The 18,799-nt window shown below is 39.5% G+C and overlaps 2 protein-coding genes across 6 annotated transcripts in view; one reads left to right on the top strand and one right to left on the bottom strand.

Annotated features, from left to right (window-relative positions):
• Positions 1-11,113, top strand: part of LOC106081466 (dihydropyrimidinase) — a 52,313-nt gene extending 41,200 nt beyond the window's left edge. For all 5 annotated transcript variants that reach the window (XM_013243464.2, XM_059363500.1, XM_013243447.2 and 2 more), the window contains one exon: positions 10,888-11,113. In XM_013243464.2, the coding sequence (XP_013098918.2) occupies positions 10,888-10,967 (80 nt within the window). In that variant the 3' untranslated portion in view covers positions 10,968-11,113. The remainder of the gene's footprint in view (positions 1-10,887) is intronic.
• A 6,061-nt stretch (positions 11,114-17,174) lies between these two features.
• LOC106080956 (uncharacterized) lies at positions 17,175-18,087 on the bottom strand. Its single transcript, XM_013242587.2, has 2 exons — positions 17,730-18,087; positions 17,175-17,664 (listed from the first exon to the last, which is right to left on the bottom strand). Exons 1-2 carry the CDS (start codon positions 18,084-18,086, stop codon positions 17,476-17,478), a joined length of 546 nt encoding a protein of 181 aa, XP_013098041.2. The 5' UTR covers position 18,087; the 3' UTR covers positions 17,175-17,475.
• Positions 18,088-18,799: the final 712 nt, after the last annotated feature.

Genomic DNA, 18,799 nt, shown 5'->3' with positions numbered 1-18,799 from the left:
ATTTTGACTTCTCAGAGACCAAAAAATAAGCAAACAAAAAATTATTAAAATTGGTCCATGTTTTGACATAGCCCCCATATTGCGCTGCCGCACGATTTCACCTATTTCGATGGGTTTGGCGGGTTTTTTTCAACAAATGTTGCTACAATTTACCATTTGGCTTCTTAGAGGGCAAAAAATTTGCATACCAAAAATTATCAAGATAAGCCCATGTCTTGTCATAGCCCCATTTAGCGGTACTGTCCAATTTCACATATTTTGAATGACTTTTCTACAAATGTCGCTGTAATTTGGCGAACTTTGGATGCCTACAACCTCGGGCATGTACATAAATTAACCGCATTTCGTCAAAAATCTATGAAAAATGTAATGTATTGAGCAATAAAAAGGGTTTAAGACCGCACACTCATAGAGAAAAGTTTGCTTAACATAGCAAACACTGTCTGCTGAATATTAGTAGTTAATTTAGCTGCTGTTGTAGCAGTAGTTTTGCTATTACAGCAGTCGTTCTGCAATTTCAGAGCACGGGCTGACTGCTGAAAAGTCTGTTGTTTGCTGAAAATTACTGCTGCTTAATTATGAAGTGAATGTTATAAAATACAAATGTAAATGTGTGTCTCAGTGGATGTTTTTAATAACCACTGAATGTATACATTCCACAATAGTTTTCTTTAAATTTATAGGGTGATTTTTTTTTAAAGCTAAAGGAAAGTTTTTCCAAATCCGCATAGTCCAATTTCGGCATACTATTTCCAACATTTCGGCCAGTATCTTATGAATAAATGCTTCAATGTTGTCTTCCAGTGCGTCAATTGAAGCGGGCTTGTCTGTATAGACATGAGCTTTAACATAGTTCAAAAAAAATAGTCTGAAAGCGTTAAATCGCACGATCTATGCGGCCAATTGACCGTGCTGCTACGCGTGCTGAGTGGCATGTTGCACAGTCTTGTCGAAACCACATATCATCTCACATTAGCGCTCTTCATTAACAGTTACGTTACAATTCGCATCGTCTTTGAAGAAGTACGGTCCAATGATGCCACCAGCCCATAAACCGCACTAAATTGTGCCTTTTTCTAGACGCATGAATAGCTCTTGCAATGCTTCTGGCTGATCTTCACTAAAAAATCGACAATTCTGTATATCTACGTATCCATTGAGCGAAAAATGAGCTTCGTCGCTGAACACAATGAAGCGCGCGATGAACCTCTTTAAAAGAGCACGCATTTTGATAAAAAATTCAATAATTTGCAAGCGTTGTTCGTTTGTAAGACGATTCATGGTTTAATTATAGACCAAACTGAATACAGTGGAACATAACACGAAACCTGAGTGTTTAAACCAGTGTTTCCAAAAAGAAAATAGCTAAAAAAATCACCCTTTATAACGGCAAATTTTGGAAGGACGTTTAGAGTTTGTTTTAGTTTGTGGAAGGCTTCTAAATGTAGGTTCTTTTCAAGTTTCCCGTTGGGAAAGGCACTGGTTTGAGTCGATGTGTGAGAGCTCGTTTTGTCATGGTGAACAATGACTCGTCTTCTTTTGTTTGTTTTTCGAATTTCTCGGATGACTTCAGGCACTCAGAATTGACCGTCCTACTTTGTTCACACGGTACAGTCGCCACATGACCAGTTTTGCCAAGGAAACTGGCTACCATTTGCTTCGAAGTGCTTCTTCCACGAATAACTTTCGTTAGATTTGGCTCATCTTCGAAGACCCACAACGTCGATTGTTGTTTTGTTTCGGTCTCATACGCATACATCCATGATAAGATAACCTGCGATTTTATACACAATCGTATTTTTTTAATATATCTTTGCCCGAATCGAAACGAGCTATTTTTGTGGGATCCAACGAGGATAGCCCTTTTTTACGGCCAGGTGTTCTCTGAACGGAATTCGTCTTTGAGCAAGTTTCGGCCACGATTGAATTTACTAAACCAGTTTCACAGTTATATAGGATGGTGCTTCATCGACATACAAAGATTTAAGTTCATCAATTAAAGCACTGTTGTCATGAACATCCACGTCGAAATTTGTGCAAAACGATCGCACGAAAATATTCACGAGATAATTATACCCTAGACCACCACTGTGGTACAGGGTATTATAACCTAGTGCATTTGTTTGTAACACCCAGAAGGAAGGGAGATAATCCCTATGCCCGTCTGTCTGCCTATCTCTCCGTCCGTTTGTCTGTCTGTCTGTCCATATTAATTTGTGTACAAACTGCAGGTCGAAATTTTCATCCGATCGTCTCCAAATTTAGCTCATACATTTTTTTGGCGTAGACACGAAGCCTTTTGAAATTGGAAAAAAATCTGTTCAGATTTGGATATAGCTCCCATATATATGTTCGTCCAATTTGGATTAATATTGCAATAATGTGTTGACCAATTCTACCGAAATTTGGCAGGAAGGATTTTCTCTTGACTTTCGACATTACCGATGAATCTTATCGAAATCGGTTAAGATTTAGATACAGCTCTCATATACAGTTGAATCTCGATTATTGTGGTCTCTATTAACCGGTTATCCCTGTTAACCGGCATACTGTGCGTTTGGTTTTGTACCTCTATTCACCGTGGGTTGCCTCTGTTATCTGTGCTTCAAAAATGCTACCTCCGTGCACCACTCACATTTTAAATATAAAATTCTGAAATTCCCCTTTTTACTTTGAATTAAAGTTGCTTATCAAGTTACATTTAGTCTGTAATTGAAGTTAGTCGGTCAAGATGTTTGTTCGAAATGGCTCCAACTACAAAAAAAAAAATAATTTCATAATTACTTTAAATATTCATAGATATGTAAAGGGTGATTTTTTTAGCTATTGTCTTTTTGGCAACGCTGGTTTAAACAGCTCATGCACGTTTCGTATCTTGTTTCACTGACAAGTTTGGTCTACATAATTTAAACACGAAACGAACAACGCTTGCAAATTATTGAATTTTATTATCAAAATGCGTTCTCTGTTAAGAAAGTTCATCGCGCGCTTCCTCCATTCCAACGACGAAGATCATTTTTGGCTTAATGGGTACGTAAATGAGCAGAATTTCCTATTTTGGTATGAAGATCAGCCAGAAGTATTGCAAGAGCTACCAATGCATCCAGAAAAAGTCAGAGTTTAGTGCGGTTTATGGGCTGGTAGTATCATTGGACCGTACTTCTTCAAAGACGAAACGAATCGTAATGTAACTGTTAATGGTGAGCGCTATTTTTTTTGCCAAAAATGCAAGAGCTTGACTTGCATGACAAGTGGTTTCAACAAGACGGGGCGAGTTCGGTACGCTTTTTGAGTGGCGAGTTCGGTACGCTTTTGAACTATTTTTTGTGGGGCTATGTTAAAGCTGATACAGACAAGCCCGCTTCAATTGACGCGTTGGAAGACAACGTTGAAGCATATATTCGTGCGATACCGGCCGAAATGTTGGAAAGGGTATGCCAAAATTAGACTAAAGGATGGACCATTTGAGGCGCAGTCACGGTCAACATTTGCATGAAATAATCGTCATGCACTGAAATATATGGACCGTGCTATCGATTCAAATAAAGGTTTCTTGCATTTTACCTTTGTTATACTAGTTTAAATAAAAGTCAGAGAAACTATGTATGGTACTACCAGAAATTAAAAAAAAACACATAAATAATGAAATTTTTAGAGAAAACCTCTATTAACCGTGTTTTCGATTTTCCGTGCTCAGCGCGGTCCCGAGCCAGCCGGATAATCGAGGATGAACTGTATATATATCGCCCGATTTTCACTCCTAGAACTGACCAATCTTCCAAAAATTGTCTACAATGCTTTAGTCGGCGACTTCCACAATATCTAAGAATTTTGCCCGAATTAGGTTCAGATTTAGATATAGGTTAGGTTAGATTTAAGTGGCTGTCTTCCATCCATCAGACACACTTAGGCGTTTCCGTCCATTGTGATACCACAAGAACAGAAGAAAGAAGATGCCTTCTAGTTCCTACCGTTGAACTATCCAGATCGCTTCAAAAAGCCCAATAACTTGCGATCGCTAAATCAGAGAGGTTATCAACGTGAATTTTGAACTGTTCAGCCAGGCGGTTTTTGTGTTCAGAAATAAGTTCTCCAGGGATTTAATGGTTGCCTGGCTTTCTGAGCAGATATTTATGCCAATCGTCCTTATTACATTACATTTTAGCCATTCCACCACATACTTACTTGCAAGGATCTTTGCTTGATACACACTGCAGTGGTCGTGTAACCTCTTCGATATGACCAGTTCTAGATCTTTAAAGTACACCCGTCGTTTAGTTTGGAACCATCCGTATAGAAGTCTATGTAACTTCTGTTACCAGGGATATCGTAGTTCCAATCGGTTCTATCAGGAATAGAGGTACAGTAATTTTTATCAAAAAGCGGCTCAGGTAGGGTGTAATCCACACTGCCTGGAACATCGGATATTGTATCAAGGATAACACAGTGTCCGTAGCCGCCACATGACCAATGAGAAAGGTCTCTTAACTTCTTAGCAGTGTTTTCTGCAATTTGGGTAGCCACAATGTCCAGAGGCATAAGATGTAGCATTAAATTCAGTGCATCAAATGGTGTCGTCCTCAGTGCGGCTGTGATGCACAAGCAAGCCATCCTTTGGTTAAGTATTGAGTAGTAGATGGACTTTTTAAGCGCCGTCCACCAGACCACAACACCATATAGCATTATAGGTCTGACAACTACGGTATATACCCAATGCATGACACGCGGACTAAATCCCCAACTTTTGCCAATGGCTCTCTCGCAGGTGTATAGGGCAAGAGTTGCCTTTCTTGCCCTTTCCAAAATGTTGGATTTGAAGTTCAATTTCCTGTTCAGCAAAACACCCAGGTGTGGAACATTCTCTCCAGCCAAGGAGACAGGTTCCACTGTAGGCAACTTGTATCTCCGACTGAAGAGAACTATTTTTGTCTTGCACAGATTTATACCTAAACCACTTTTGGTAGCCCACTTTGCTGTTGCACGTAGAGCTTCTTGAAGTATATCTCTTTTTTATTTTTGTCTTGCACAGATTTATACCTAAACCACTTTTGGTAGCCCACTTTGCTGTTGCACGTAGAGCTTCTTGAAGTATATCTCTTAGAGTGCTGGGAACTTTCCCCTAACCGCAATTGCCACGTCATCAGCATACGCGACCACTTTTACACCTTTTTCTTCCAGAGACAATAATATATTGTTAATGGCTATATTTCATAGTAGAGAAGACAGTACACCTCCTTGAGTTGTATTAATGGCTTCGAACGCTAGACAACGGCAACGGATCTTGCTGCTGTTTCGTGTGCCCAGTTTGAAATCACCGCTATTCGAATCTCCGATCATTGAGCTCGTCTCGAAAGAGAAACAAAACGAAAGATTGTGAAATCAAATGTTCTTCGCCCTAATAGACAAAAACAAAAACTTGAAAATAAAATTTCGGCATAGCCCGGCCGGGATTCGAACCTGGCCGCGCTGAGCAGCAGCGAAAGCCGTTGTCGTTGTTTAGCATAAGAAGCCATTAATACAACTTTAAAAGATGCATACAAATGACATGTGTATGCCATGGACGCTTAGTAGTCGCACCTCGCTTACATAGTAGACACGTTTCCGCGGTATATTCGATATAAGTACGACCTACCAATATATGACCCTTGAAGCCTCCACACCAATAATAATTCATTTAAAGATATTTTTAAAAAAAAATATTTTTTACTACAGATAAAATTTCAATTAAAATAATAAAACGGGAATTAGGAGAAAATTCATATAGAATTATTTCGTAGAAAAATGTTCGTTAAATGTTTTTCTTTCGGAACAATTTTAATTAAAAATTTTGTTGGAAAAATTCCATGAAGATTTTGGTTTAAAGAAAATTTTAATAATTTTTTGATTAAAACAATCATCTTTTCAAAAAATTTGTTGTGATACGGTCTTTAAAATTATTGCATTAACCCATTAACGGCATAAAATACCCAAGAATATAGCTGCTTAGAAAAATTATAGCTCGAGTTAGAAAAGACGTAGGAAGTTTGGATTGGCGTAAAGTGGACGACTGAAATCAGTTACAACAATTTTCCCCGTCATGTTTTGGGGGAGAATTGGATTGTCAAAAGTAGCCAATTTTTATATCCCAAAAAAATCAAACGAAAAAATTTCTCATAATTCTTAGAAGTGAGATTTCTGGTATTCCTTTTAATGTCTTATTGCATTTGGTTTCTATATTAAAAAAATAAATTTATTTGACATCAGGTGCGATTTTATGCGAAAATCATTAAAATCAGATTTCTTCGCTAAATGGTTATAAAATATAAAGAAAATGATTATTTTGGTGTAGGGGCTTAGGAAATAAGAAGTTTTTTCAAACATTTTTAAAAGTGAAAATATTTAAAACAATTGCTACATCAATGTAAATTCTCTAAATTATGATTATATAAAATGTCATCAAAATCGGACAACGGAATCGAGGGTCAGGCGTAATGGGTTAAAATTTTGTCCCTAAAATTATTTTTTGAATTTTGTATAAAGAAACAAGTAAGAGCGTGTGCTAAGTTCGGCCGGGCCGAATCTTAAATACCCTCCACCATGGATAGCATTTGTCGAGTTCTTTGCGTGGTATCTCCTATTAGGCAAACAAAGAATAATGAATAAGAACTGTTGGAGCTACATCAAGTCCGATTCGGACCATTGAATGCTTAACATTGTAGAAGTCATTGTGTAATATTTCAGTTCATTAGGATAAGAATTGCGCCTTGTAGGGGCTCAAGAAGCAAAATCGGAAGATCGGTTTATATGGGAGCTTTATCAAGCTATAGATCGATTCAGACCATATTAGACACGTATATTGAAGGTCACGGGAGAAGACGTTGTACAAAATCTCTGCCAAATCGGATGAGATTTGCGCCCTCTAGAGGCTTAAGAAGTCAGGATCGCAGATCGGTTTATATGGCAGCTATATCAGTTTATTTACCGTTTTATGCCATACTTGGCACAGTTATTGGAAGTCATAACAAAACACCTTATGCAAAAATTCAGCCAAATCAGATGTGAATTGCGCCCTCAAGATGCGGCTCAAGAAGTCAACATCCCAGATCGGTTTCTAAGGGAGCTATATCAGGTTATGTACCAATATGCGCCATACTAAGCACAGATGTTGGAAGTCACAACAAAACAACTCATGCAAAAATTCAGCCAAATCGGATAAGAATTGCGCTGAAAAGCTGAAGAAGTCAAGACCCAATATCGGTTTTTATGGCAGCTACATCAGGTTTTAAACCGATTATAACCATACTTAGCACGGCTGTTGGAAGTCATACCAAAAGACTACGTGCAGTCAAATCGGACGAGAAACGCGCCCTCTAGAGGCTCAAGAAGTCAAGACCCAAGATCGGTTTATATGGCAACTATATCAAACATAGACCTTTATAGCTGATTTACAATCCCAATCGACCTACACTAATAAGAAGTATTTGTGCAACATTTCAAGCTTTACTCCTTCGAAAGTTAGCGTGCTTTCGATAGACAGACGGACGGTCGGTCGGACATCACTAGATAGACTTGTAATGTAATGGCGATCAAGAATATATATACTTTATGGGGTCTTAGACGCATATTTCGAGGTGCTACAAGCAGAATGACGTAATTGGTATACCCCCATCCTATGGTGGAGGTTATACAAATTTTAGGAAAATATTGTTTGCTACAGATAAGCATAATAAAAATACTCTAATGCTAAATGTAGTGTCGCACAATGCAAAATTTTATTAAATTTTATTAATAAAATTTTATTTTAAAAAATAATCTCGAAGTTAAGTTGTTTTCAGAGAGTTTTTTCGCTGAAATTTTGTCCTTAAAAAATTCATTAAAATTAGTCTTTAGAAAAAATGTTATTGAAATTTTGTCTTTAGAAAGAATTTAATGAAAATGTTGTCAGAAGAAAAAATTTTATAGAAATTTTGTCGTAATAAAAATAATTTCGACGGGTCGGGTCTGTGCTGAAGTTTTGTCATTGAGGAATGTTACGCTGAAATTTTGACTTTAGAAAAATTTCATTCCAATTTGGCTCTGACCTCAGCAAAATGTTGTCTTTGTAGAATATTATAAATAAGTAATTTTGTCATGTTAAAAAATGTTAGTAAAATTTTTTGTTTAGAATAAAGTTAAATTTTTCCTCGGGGGCTCGGGACCGAGGCCCCCCCACCCTGGCTACGTCACTGGCTCCCATACATATGTTCGTCAAATATTGGGTAATTTGCAATAATGTTGTCATTTGTCAACCGTAGTTATTACAGATTGAACATATTTGCTCGAAATTTGATACGGATTGTTTATTAACCCATCTGAAAACATACGGCGAAGTCTATCAAAATTGGTTTAGAAGAAAATATAGTTCCCACTTTGTACTTATAGGGTAGGTGTAGGGTATCATACAGACAGCACTGCCCGATCTTTGTCTTTCCTTACTGGTTACAAGTAGCACGGAATTGTTGATGATTAGATGTATTTGTCAATGTTAATTTTCAGTATTTAAAGCGAACAAGTCGATCACTGGCTTAGGTGTATGTCTATAGTGGCATGGGGCGGATTAATATACGCACCTTCATTTCACCCTAAACTTAGATAGCCAAATCTAATTCAACTTTTCTTATGAAAGTATTTATTTACAATTTTTTAAAGGAACTGAAAACGACACAAATGATAGTCGTGGGCCAAAACATTCTGATGTGTTACGAACAGAATTATTAAATTAGTTACCCTCTATCTTAGTATTTTGAATGCCGCGACCTTAGCTGACAATAAAGCTTATGCCTTCTGATAGACTAAAGCTTATGCCTTCTGATAGACTAAGGCCTATGCCTATCATATTCATGCAGAATTTTCCAAAAAATTTTCCCCGATTATGAAGAAAATCCATTGTTTGGGGAAACTTCTCCTACAACGGGCAACACTAGTGGCATGGGGTGGATTAATTCCCGCACCCTCTTTTCAACCTAACCTAAACTAACCTAACTGGTGCAGAGCTTTGGTAAAATAACATGCTGAATATAAAACAAAGTGATTTAATTAATCGCTATACAAACTTTGCAATATGGCTATTAATTTCCTATTAACAAACAAAATAGTATTTGTTGGATTACACCAACAATCGATAGCATTTGAAGATAAGCATTATCACTGGTAATTCCCAATAAATCACTTATTTGTTCAAGAGTCTGATTAATTGTTTTTCATGAAAATATTTGATGTGTCAGTGAAATAGTTCTCTGCTAAAATTACGTCTCATTTATTTGTTTTTTTTTAATGTTGTTTTTTTTTCGACAATCATTTATTGCTTAAATGAAGCAATGAAAACAAGTAAAAAGGCGTTAAGTTCGGCCGGGCCGAACTTTGGATACCCACCACCTCGGCTATATATGTAAACCACCTTTCGTCGAAATCCGGTGCAAAACTCATAACTTATGTCCCATAGCAGAAATATGTGAAGGGGCTTAACTTAACTCTTTGTCCCAAATTTCGGCAACATCGGACAATAAATGCGCTTTTTATGGCCCCAAAACCTAAAACCGAGAGATCGGTCTATATGGCAGCTATATCCAAATCTGGACCGATCAGTGCGATAATGCAGAAGTATGTCAAGGGGATTTACTTAACTCACTGTCCCAAATTTCGGCGACATCGGACAATAAATGCGTGTTTTATGGGCCTAAGACCCCAAATCGGAGGATCGGTCTATATGGCAGCTATATCCAAATCTGGACCGATCTGAGCCAAATTCACAGAGGACGTCGGAGAGCCTAAGACAACGCACTGTCCCAAATTTCAGCAAAATCGGATAATAAATGTAGCTTTTATGGGCATATAACCCTAAATCGGAGGATCGGTCTATATGGCAGCTATATCCAAATGTGAACCGATTTGAGCTAAATTGACGAAGGACGTTGTAGGGCCTAACACATCTCACTGTCCCAAATCATAGCAAAATCGGCTAATAAATGTGGCTTTTATGGGCCTAAGACCCTAAATTTGAGGATCGGTCTATATGGCAGCTATATCCAAATCTGAACCGATCTGAGCCAAATTGACGGAGGATGTCGAATGGCCTAACACAACTCACTGTCCCAAACTTCAGCAAAATCGGATAATAAATGTGGCTTTTATGGGCCTTAGACCCCAAATCGGAGGATCGGTCTATATGGCAGCTATATCCAAATCTGAACCGATCTGAGCCATATTGACGGAGGATTTCGAATGGCCTAACACAACTCACTGTCCCAAATTTTAGCAAAATCGGATAATAAATGTGGCTTTTATGGGGCTAAGAACCCAAATCGGAGGATCGGTCTATATGGCAGCTATATCCAAATCTGGACCGATCTGAGCCAAATTGACGGAGGATGTCAAAGGGCCTAACGCAACTCACTGTCCCAAATTTCAGCAAAATCGGATAATAAATGTGGCTTTTATGGGCCTAAGACCCTAAATCGGCCGATCGGTCTATATGGGGGCTATATCAAGATATAGTCCGATATAGCCCATCTTCGAACTTAACCTGCTTATGGACAAAAAAAGAATTTGTGCAAAGTTTCAGCTCAATATCTCAATTTTTAAAGGCTGTAGCGTGATTTCAACAGACAGACGGACAGACGGACGGACATGTCTAGATCGTCTTAGATTTTTACGCTGATCAAGAATATATATACTTTATAGGGTCGGAAATGGATATTTCGATGTGTTGCAAACGGAATGACAAAATGAATATACCCCCATCCTTCGGTGGTGGGTATAATAAAAATACAACATATTTATACAATGAGTAGCCTTCGAAAAAAGATCATTGTTCCAATTTTTAATATTAATCGCGCATTATGTTTGGATTTTTTTTTTCTTATATTTTAGAGGAAATTGACCAAAATGGCCCTAGATCATCAATTAAGGTACATAACCCGCCTGGAGGCAAATCATCGGGATTCTGGTGAATGTTGCATCTGTTCATGATTTGGATCGTTTTGTGTTGTTTGTGAATATGCCTAAATTTATTTAAGTTAATGACATTGACGCATCTCCTAAGGTTTACATTTACTTAATTTATTGAAATAAATAAAATAAATCATTTCATCATCAACTGCAAGTAATTTTTTTTTTATTGCCAAGTAAACTTCAAACTTACTTTTTAAATGACAATTATAATAAATGACAAATGATAATAGATAATAAATTAAATGACAATTATAATAAAAAATAATTTCCATTATTTATTGGGTTTCCCAAAAAGTAATTGCGGATTTTTTAAAAGAAAGTAAATGCATTTTTAATAAAACTTTGAATGAACTTTAATCAAATATACTTTTTTTACACTTTTTTGCTAAAGCAAGCTAAAAGTAACAGCTGATAACTGACAGAAGAAAGAATGCAATTACAGAGTCACAAGCTGTGAAAAAATTTGTCATTGCCGACTATATGAAAAATCCGCAATTACTTTTTGGGCAACCCAATACATTTTTGGACATACAATACTATTTTTTTTCTTGTGGGAAACATATATTTTTAAAACCTTACCATCATTTTCAGGACTCGAACCGGAAATCGAACCCACTTTCCCCGTAATGGTAATCCCAGCACGCTACCAACTCGCCCACCGGGACGTGCACAGCCGATATTGATGATAGCATAAGTCATCTAATCTCTGTTGTGCTTCCTTGCCACTGCGGCGTAAGGGGGCGGCTCCTTACCTTTCTCAGCGACCATCTCCCCTTCATTAATGGCTGTGGCATCCCTTTGCAAGTCACTCTCCTCCATGAAGACTAAGGGGACTTGCGCTCTTCCTTCCTTGCTGTTACGACTTTGTCTCTCTCCACAGGACACTGTGGATGGAGACTCTAGAGCGGGAGGGCTGGCTTGGTCTTTCCAGAGTACTTGAAAGCGTGCTAAGTTCGGCCGGGCCGAATCTTATATACCCTCCACCATTGATCGCATTTGTCGAGCTCTTTCCACGGTATCTCTTTTTAGGCAAACAAAGGATAAAAGAAAAGAATTGCTATGTTATTGAAACAATATTAAGTAATGGTTCATTTCGGACCATAATTGAATTGAATATTGGAGACCATAGTAGAAGTCATTGTGCAAAATTTCAGCCAAATCTAGTAAGAATTGCACACTTTTGGGGGCTGAAGAAATAAAATAGGGAGATCGGTTTATAGGGGGGCTGTATTAGGCTATAAACCGACTCATACCATGTTCGACACGTATGTTAAAGGTCATGGGGGAAGCCATTGTATAAAATTTCAGACAAATCGGATAATACTTGCGCTCTCTAGTGGCTCGAGAAGTCAAGACCCCAGATCTGTTTATATGGCAGCTGTATCAGGTTATGGACCGATTTGAACAATTATCAACACAGTTGTTGCAAGTCATAACAAAACACATCGTGCTAAATTTCAGCCAAATCGGATAGGAATTGTTCCTTGTAGAGGCTAAAGAAGTCAAGACCCCAGATCGATTTATATGCCAGCTATACCAGGACATATCTGTTGAAAGTCATAACAAAACACCTCATGCAAAATTTCAGCCAAATCGTATAATACTTGCGCCCTCTAGTGGCTCGAGAATTCAAGACCCCAGATCGGTTTATATGGCAGCTATATCAGGTTATGGACCGATTTGAACTATTCTCAATACAGTTGTTAGCAGACATAACAAAACACGTCGTGCTAAATTTCAGCCAAATCGGATAGGAATTACGCACTCTAGACGCTCAAGAAATCAAATCTCCAGATAGGTTCAGGTTATTGACCGATTTGATCCATACTCAGCACAGTTGTTAGAAGTCATAATAAAGCACCTCATGCAAATCGGTCAAAATCAGTCAAATCGGATAAGAATTGTGCCCTCTAGCGGCTCAAGAAGTCAAGATCCCAGATAGGTTTATATGGCAGCTATATCAAAACGGGGACCGATATAGCCGATTCACAATCCCAACCGACCTACACTAATAAGAAGTATTTGTGGAAAATTTCTAGCGGCTAACTTTACTCCTTTGAAAGTAGCGTGTTTTCGATAGACAGACGGACGGACGGACAGACGGAAGAACAGACGGACAGATGGACGGACATGGCTAGATAGACCTAAAATGTCATAACGATCAAGAATATATATACTTTATGGGGTCTTAGACGAAGATTTCGAGGAGTTACAAACATAATGACGAAATCAGTATACCCCCATCCTATGGCGGAGGGTATAATAATACATCTGCTACCATTTTTATGTAAAAGAGTTATATTGTATAACTTGACCTTCAGCAATGTGGAAAATATCCAATATAAGATAGTGAGTCGTTGAATATGGACTTAAGTGGCTTAAACAAAAACAGTTTTATATTTTGTTAATTTCTTCTTTCTTAAAGCAAAGAGTTCATTAAAATATAAAACTCAGCACCGTTGGTTCATGTCTGATATTTTGTCTCCACCTAAGTACCGGTAACTGTTGGACGCGAAAGCCGGGCAATGACAAAGGAAATGCTCCAACGTCTCATCATCTTCCCCGCATGCCTTACACATGCTACCACTTGCCGCACCGATTTTACATAAGTGAGCTCGTAGTCCTATGTGTCCCGTTATGATACCAATAGCTATACTGACCTCCTTCTTGCTTCCTTTCAGTAATAGAATCGTCTTCTCACGATCTGGGTCCCGCCCATAGGATTTTCGCCGTCCTGCCGACCGTTTCGCTGTTCCACAATGTTGCATGCGCATTCGTCGCCCACTCCCTTAACTCTGACTGCGTCGACCCGAAAGGCTTCGAGTTATCTAAGTTTATTGACAGCAGTCCTCTGGCCTTCACTGCCAAATCGTCTGCCCTTTCATTTCCTCTTACTCCGTTATGGCCCGGCACCTAAACGATGCGGATTTTGCCATTCTCAGAGAAGGCGTTAATCTCCTTCTTACACTGCAAGACTGTTCATGACCTTACCGTCCTGGATGTTATTGCCCTTATGGTAATTTTACTGTCGGTAAAGATCTTCACACTCGACGTCCACACCCCTTCACGCATTCAGTGATCGCTCGGATCTCCGCCTTCAGGACTATATTATGGTCAGGCAGTCTAACACAAATCTCAGTCCCTGGGTTCTCAATGTAAACTCTCAGGCCCATCCTGTCCTCTAGCTTTGATCCATCCGTGTAATATGATCTTCCAGATGGAAATACTAGGGTTCCGTCAATCCAAGACTGTGACGATAGCAGCAGTGTCTCGCACTCCACTTCAAGTGTCGTCGCAGATATCCGATCGGAAACCCTCCCCTCCTTTCCAGGTTTCCAATCGTCGCCTCGATTATACCGCGATGGTATGAGCTGCTCCCATCCTCAATTCATGCTCCCATCGCCTTAAGTCTCATAGCCGCAGTGGCTGTCTCACACTTAATCTGTATGTCAATGGGTCGGATATCTAGAATACTCTCCAGTGCCCTAGTGCGCATGGTTGTCATCGTTCCGCCTATGCCAAGACAACATGTTCTCTGAACCTGTTATATGGTCATTATGTTGCACTTTTTCTCTATAGCAGTCCACCAATCTACTGAGGCGTAAGTAAGTATTGGTCTAATCACGTTTCTGTAGAGCCAGTGGACTATCCTAGGATTAAGGCCCCATTTCGAGCCTACGGCCCGTCTACATAGTGCCCAACATCTGTGAGTCTTCTCAGTACGCTCCTGAATGTGACACTTCTAATTCAGTTTCCTGTTTAAGATCACACCTAAGTATTTGACATTGTCAGATATCGAAATCGTCTCTTGGAAGCTATTCTGCGACAAGGTCGATAGCGTTAATGACGCGGCCAAGATGAAAAAATTTCTCTCAAAAAACCATGTCCAAACTGAAACGATAGTACACGACATGAGAGTGAGAACAGAAACAACGGAGGACATGTTGAGGCTTTTGATGAAAACGCATTTTTCACAGGATACGATGGGACTCACGGAAACACCGGAATCTTGGAATAATGACGTTGATCGAAGACTTATCATAACGGAATTTATGGTAAAGGAAGCCGTGTGGAGCTTCAAACCATTTAAGTCACCTGTACCCTGATAGAATATTTCCAGCGTTACTACAGAAGGAAGCGGACTATCTGGCGCCCCATCTGCCTAAGACTTGCATTTATTCCGAAAGTCGCCAGGAGGCGGAGGAGGAGGTATTTATAGTCAAGTCCGGCAAGGCAAGTTATATGACACCAAAGACCTACAGACCTATAAGCCTTACGCCCTATCTACTCAAAACCATGGAACTCATTGTTGATACCATGACAAAGAGTAGGACATCCAGCGAGCTATTCAAATGCAAACAGCATGCCCACGTCAAGGGAAGGTCGGTGGAGACTGCCTTGCACGAGGTTGTGCATATAATAGAAGAATCCTTAGATGCCAAGACGTACACATTGGCGGTATGCATTGACAACGAGGGGCGTTTAACAACGTGCGGAGCGACACATTAATCCAGTACCGGGTAAACCTGGTCCTTAGAGACTGGATAAACCATATGCTAAGGAACAGGTGGATAAATTGTGTTTCCCATTATATAAATATAAGGGAAAGGGGAACACCACAGAGGGGGCATTCTATCGCCACTACCTTGGGTGACCACAATAAATAAACTATTACGGATGCTGACTGAGGAGGGATTTGAACCCGTCTGCTATGCAGACGATGTTATAGTACTTCTTAGGGGTAAGGACACAAACTAGCTATGCAGAAGAACCGAAAAGGTCTTGCAGATGGCGTATAACTGGGCTAGACCCAGGGGTCTCAATGTTAACCCAGAGATGACTGAAATATGCATGTTTCACGTTTCCTCAACAAAACGATTTCGATATCTGACAAAGTCAAATACTTAGGAGTGATTGTGGATAGGAAACTTAATTAGAAGTGTCACATTCAGGAGCGTACTGAGAAGGCTCACAGTTATTGGGCACTATGTAGACTGGCCGTAGATCCGAAATGGGGGCTGAATCCGAGCATAGTTCATTGGCTCTACAGGAGCGTGATTAGACCAATACTTACTTACGCCTCAGTAGTTTGGTGGGTTGCTATGGAGAAAAAGTGCAACATAAAGACCATACAACAGGTCCAGAGATCATGTTGTCTTGGCATAGGCGGTGCCCACTAGGGCACTGGAGAGTATTCTAGATATCCGACCCATTGACATACTGATTAAATGTGAGGGAGCCACTGCGGCTATTAGACGTAATGCGATGGGAGAATGGATTGAGGTTGGGAGCAGCTCACACCATCGCGATATAATCGAGGCGACGATAGGAAATCTGGAATGAAGAGAAGATATTTGCGATCGGATACCTAAGACGACACTTGGGGTCAAGTGTGAGACACTGCTGTCAGGGGCACAGTCTTGGACTTACGGAATCCTAGTATTGCCATCTGGAAGATCATGTGCGATTGGATCAAAGCTGGAGAACAGAGTAGGTCTGGGGGTCTACATGGGGAACCCAGGAACCGGGATCTACTTTAGACTGCCCGACCATAATACTGTCCAGCAAGCGGAGATCCGGGCGATGTGGTGTGGTGCTAACGCGAGGACGTCGAGTGTGAACATCTTTATGGACAGTAAAATGGTCATAAAGGCAATAACAACCAGGACGGTAAGATCAGAAAACAATCTTGGAATATAAGAAGGTGATTAATGCCCTCTCTGAGAATGGCACAATCCGTTGGGGGGAATGAAAGGGCAGACGATTTGGCAGTGAAGGTCAGAGGATTGCCGTCAATAAACTTGTTTAATCCGAAGCCTTTCGGGTCGACGCAGTCCGAGTTAAGGGCGTGGGCGTCGAACACGAAACGGTTGGCAAGTGATGGCATGTGTAGGGCATGCGGAGAAGATGATGAGATGTTGGAGCATTTCCTATGTCACGTCTAACAAGTGCCAGCACTTAGGTGGGGACACAATACCAATACCAAATTCCTGACTTAGATTTTCTTTCTCGATGTTACTTTTTTAGTATTTAGAGCGCACATCAAGCCGATAACTGACTTAGGTGTATGTCAATAGTGTCATGGGGCGCATTAATAACCGCACCCTCTTTTTCAGTCTAAACTAACCTAACCTAAATGAATACCAATCCATTTGAAACACCAGATAAGGTTGACATTTTTTTTTTTAATTTTACACTTGCACTACTTATGCACAAACGACTATGTTACTTACTTCAAATACAATAGATTTAATTTATAAAATTGATCACAAAACGTTTTGTACTCATAATACTCAAAGTACGCTCTTTTTTGGTATACCTTCCAGTTGAAGATGAAATCATCTTTAAACAATAAATCGATGAAGATAGGGTAAACCGTTAAGAGACATATATATTGCTACAGCAATTAAAATGAAATAGCAGCCGATTGTTATGATATAGCTGAGTTATTCCATCAGATTTGTGTTTGTTTCTCATAGCTTATCTTTAGCATTATCCTCCGCCAATTTAAATACTATCCAAACATCGAAGAAGCTGACGATAAATATCTATCCAATCATCGGTAAACTTCTGTCTGGCTTGCAAAGTACATCTCATCACGTCCTTTTGATCCTCCCCAAAATCATCGTTCAGTTCTATGGCAACTGCCGAGGCATTAAAATGCATTCCCAGCGATGTGTGGGCACCTTGCATGGCCTAAATGTAAATTCGACTTGAAGTATTAGAGACGCAGCTGGCCAAGTGCCATTGTGAATACATACCGTAGTGGAGTAGCATCGGAAGAAGGGTCCATGGTCTTCGATGGTACTGCATGCCTTCATATTTGAACACATTTCTTCGGTTGCTTTGGCGAGCAGCCATTTCTCCAATTCGACATCAATATCCTGCTTGGAATGTTGCACCTTCAATTTACTGCGTTTACGGACAACACTTTCACAAGCTAAATGGGAGTCCATGTAGAGTAACGTATTTGCGTTTTGCTTTTCTCTATAGTCATCAAAACACTCCAAGTTTGTCCTGGTTAGCAAAAATGCCTGGCATCTACAGATGCCGCTGACAGCCACTGTGAAAATCAGGTAATTTCTTATAGCTTGTGGCATCGTTCTTCCCACCACCATGTCGGAGCACCAAAAGCTTTCTAATTGATAATGCCTATTGAATTACCATTAAATCGGACGACTCCAGTATGTCTTATCTCACCTGTGACAACGAAGGTGTACCACTGGTTGTTTTTATTAATTTAATCATGCCCAGGGCTGCGGATTTGAGCATTTTTGATTCGACTCCGACTCCGGAGTCGACTCCGAGCACTTAAAAATGCGATGTTTTTATACCCACCATACATATGGCAATGGCAATTTGCAAATCTCGTCATTTCGTTTGTAACACCTCGAAATATTTATCTGTACAGTCACCTTTTTGGCCTAAAAACGTAGCCAATTGAAATTGAAAAAAATGGGTTTATATATATGTTCGTCCGACATGGGCTAATATTGCAATAATATCGTCATTTGGGAACTGATTTTAACGAAATTTTGCGGAAGGGTTCTCTTACGGCCCTCCACTTCACTGGTGAATTTGATTGAAATCGGTTCAGATTAAGATATAGCTCCCATCAGGAACGTAGCCGGGTGGGGAGGGGCTGCCGGGCCCGATCCCCCTCCAAACTATTTTGTGTAAAGAAATAAAATTTCAGTAAAATTTTCTTTAATACAAAATTTTATATGAATAATATTCCATAAAAGCATAATTTAGCACGTCACAATTATTTTTCTAAAACACAAAATTGTAATGAAATTCTTACTTAAAACCAAATTTCATTGAAAATTTT

This window comes from Stomoxys calcitrans, chromosome 2 (genome assembly GCF_963082655.1).
Source record: "Stomoxys calcitrans chromosome 2, idStoCalc2.1, whole genome shotgun sequence".
NCBI classification, from domain to species: domain Eukaryota; kingdom Metazoa; phylum Arthropoda; class Insecta; order Diptera; family Muscidae; genus Stomoxys; species Stomoxys calcitrans.
Note: the sequence above shows the minus strand (reverse complement) of the source record. Positions and strands in the feature narration are given on the sequence as shown.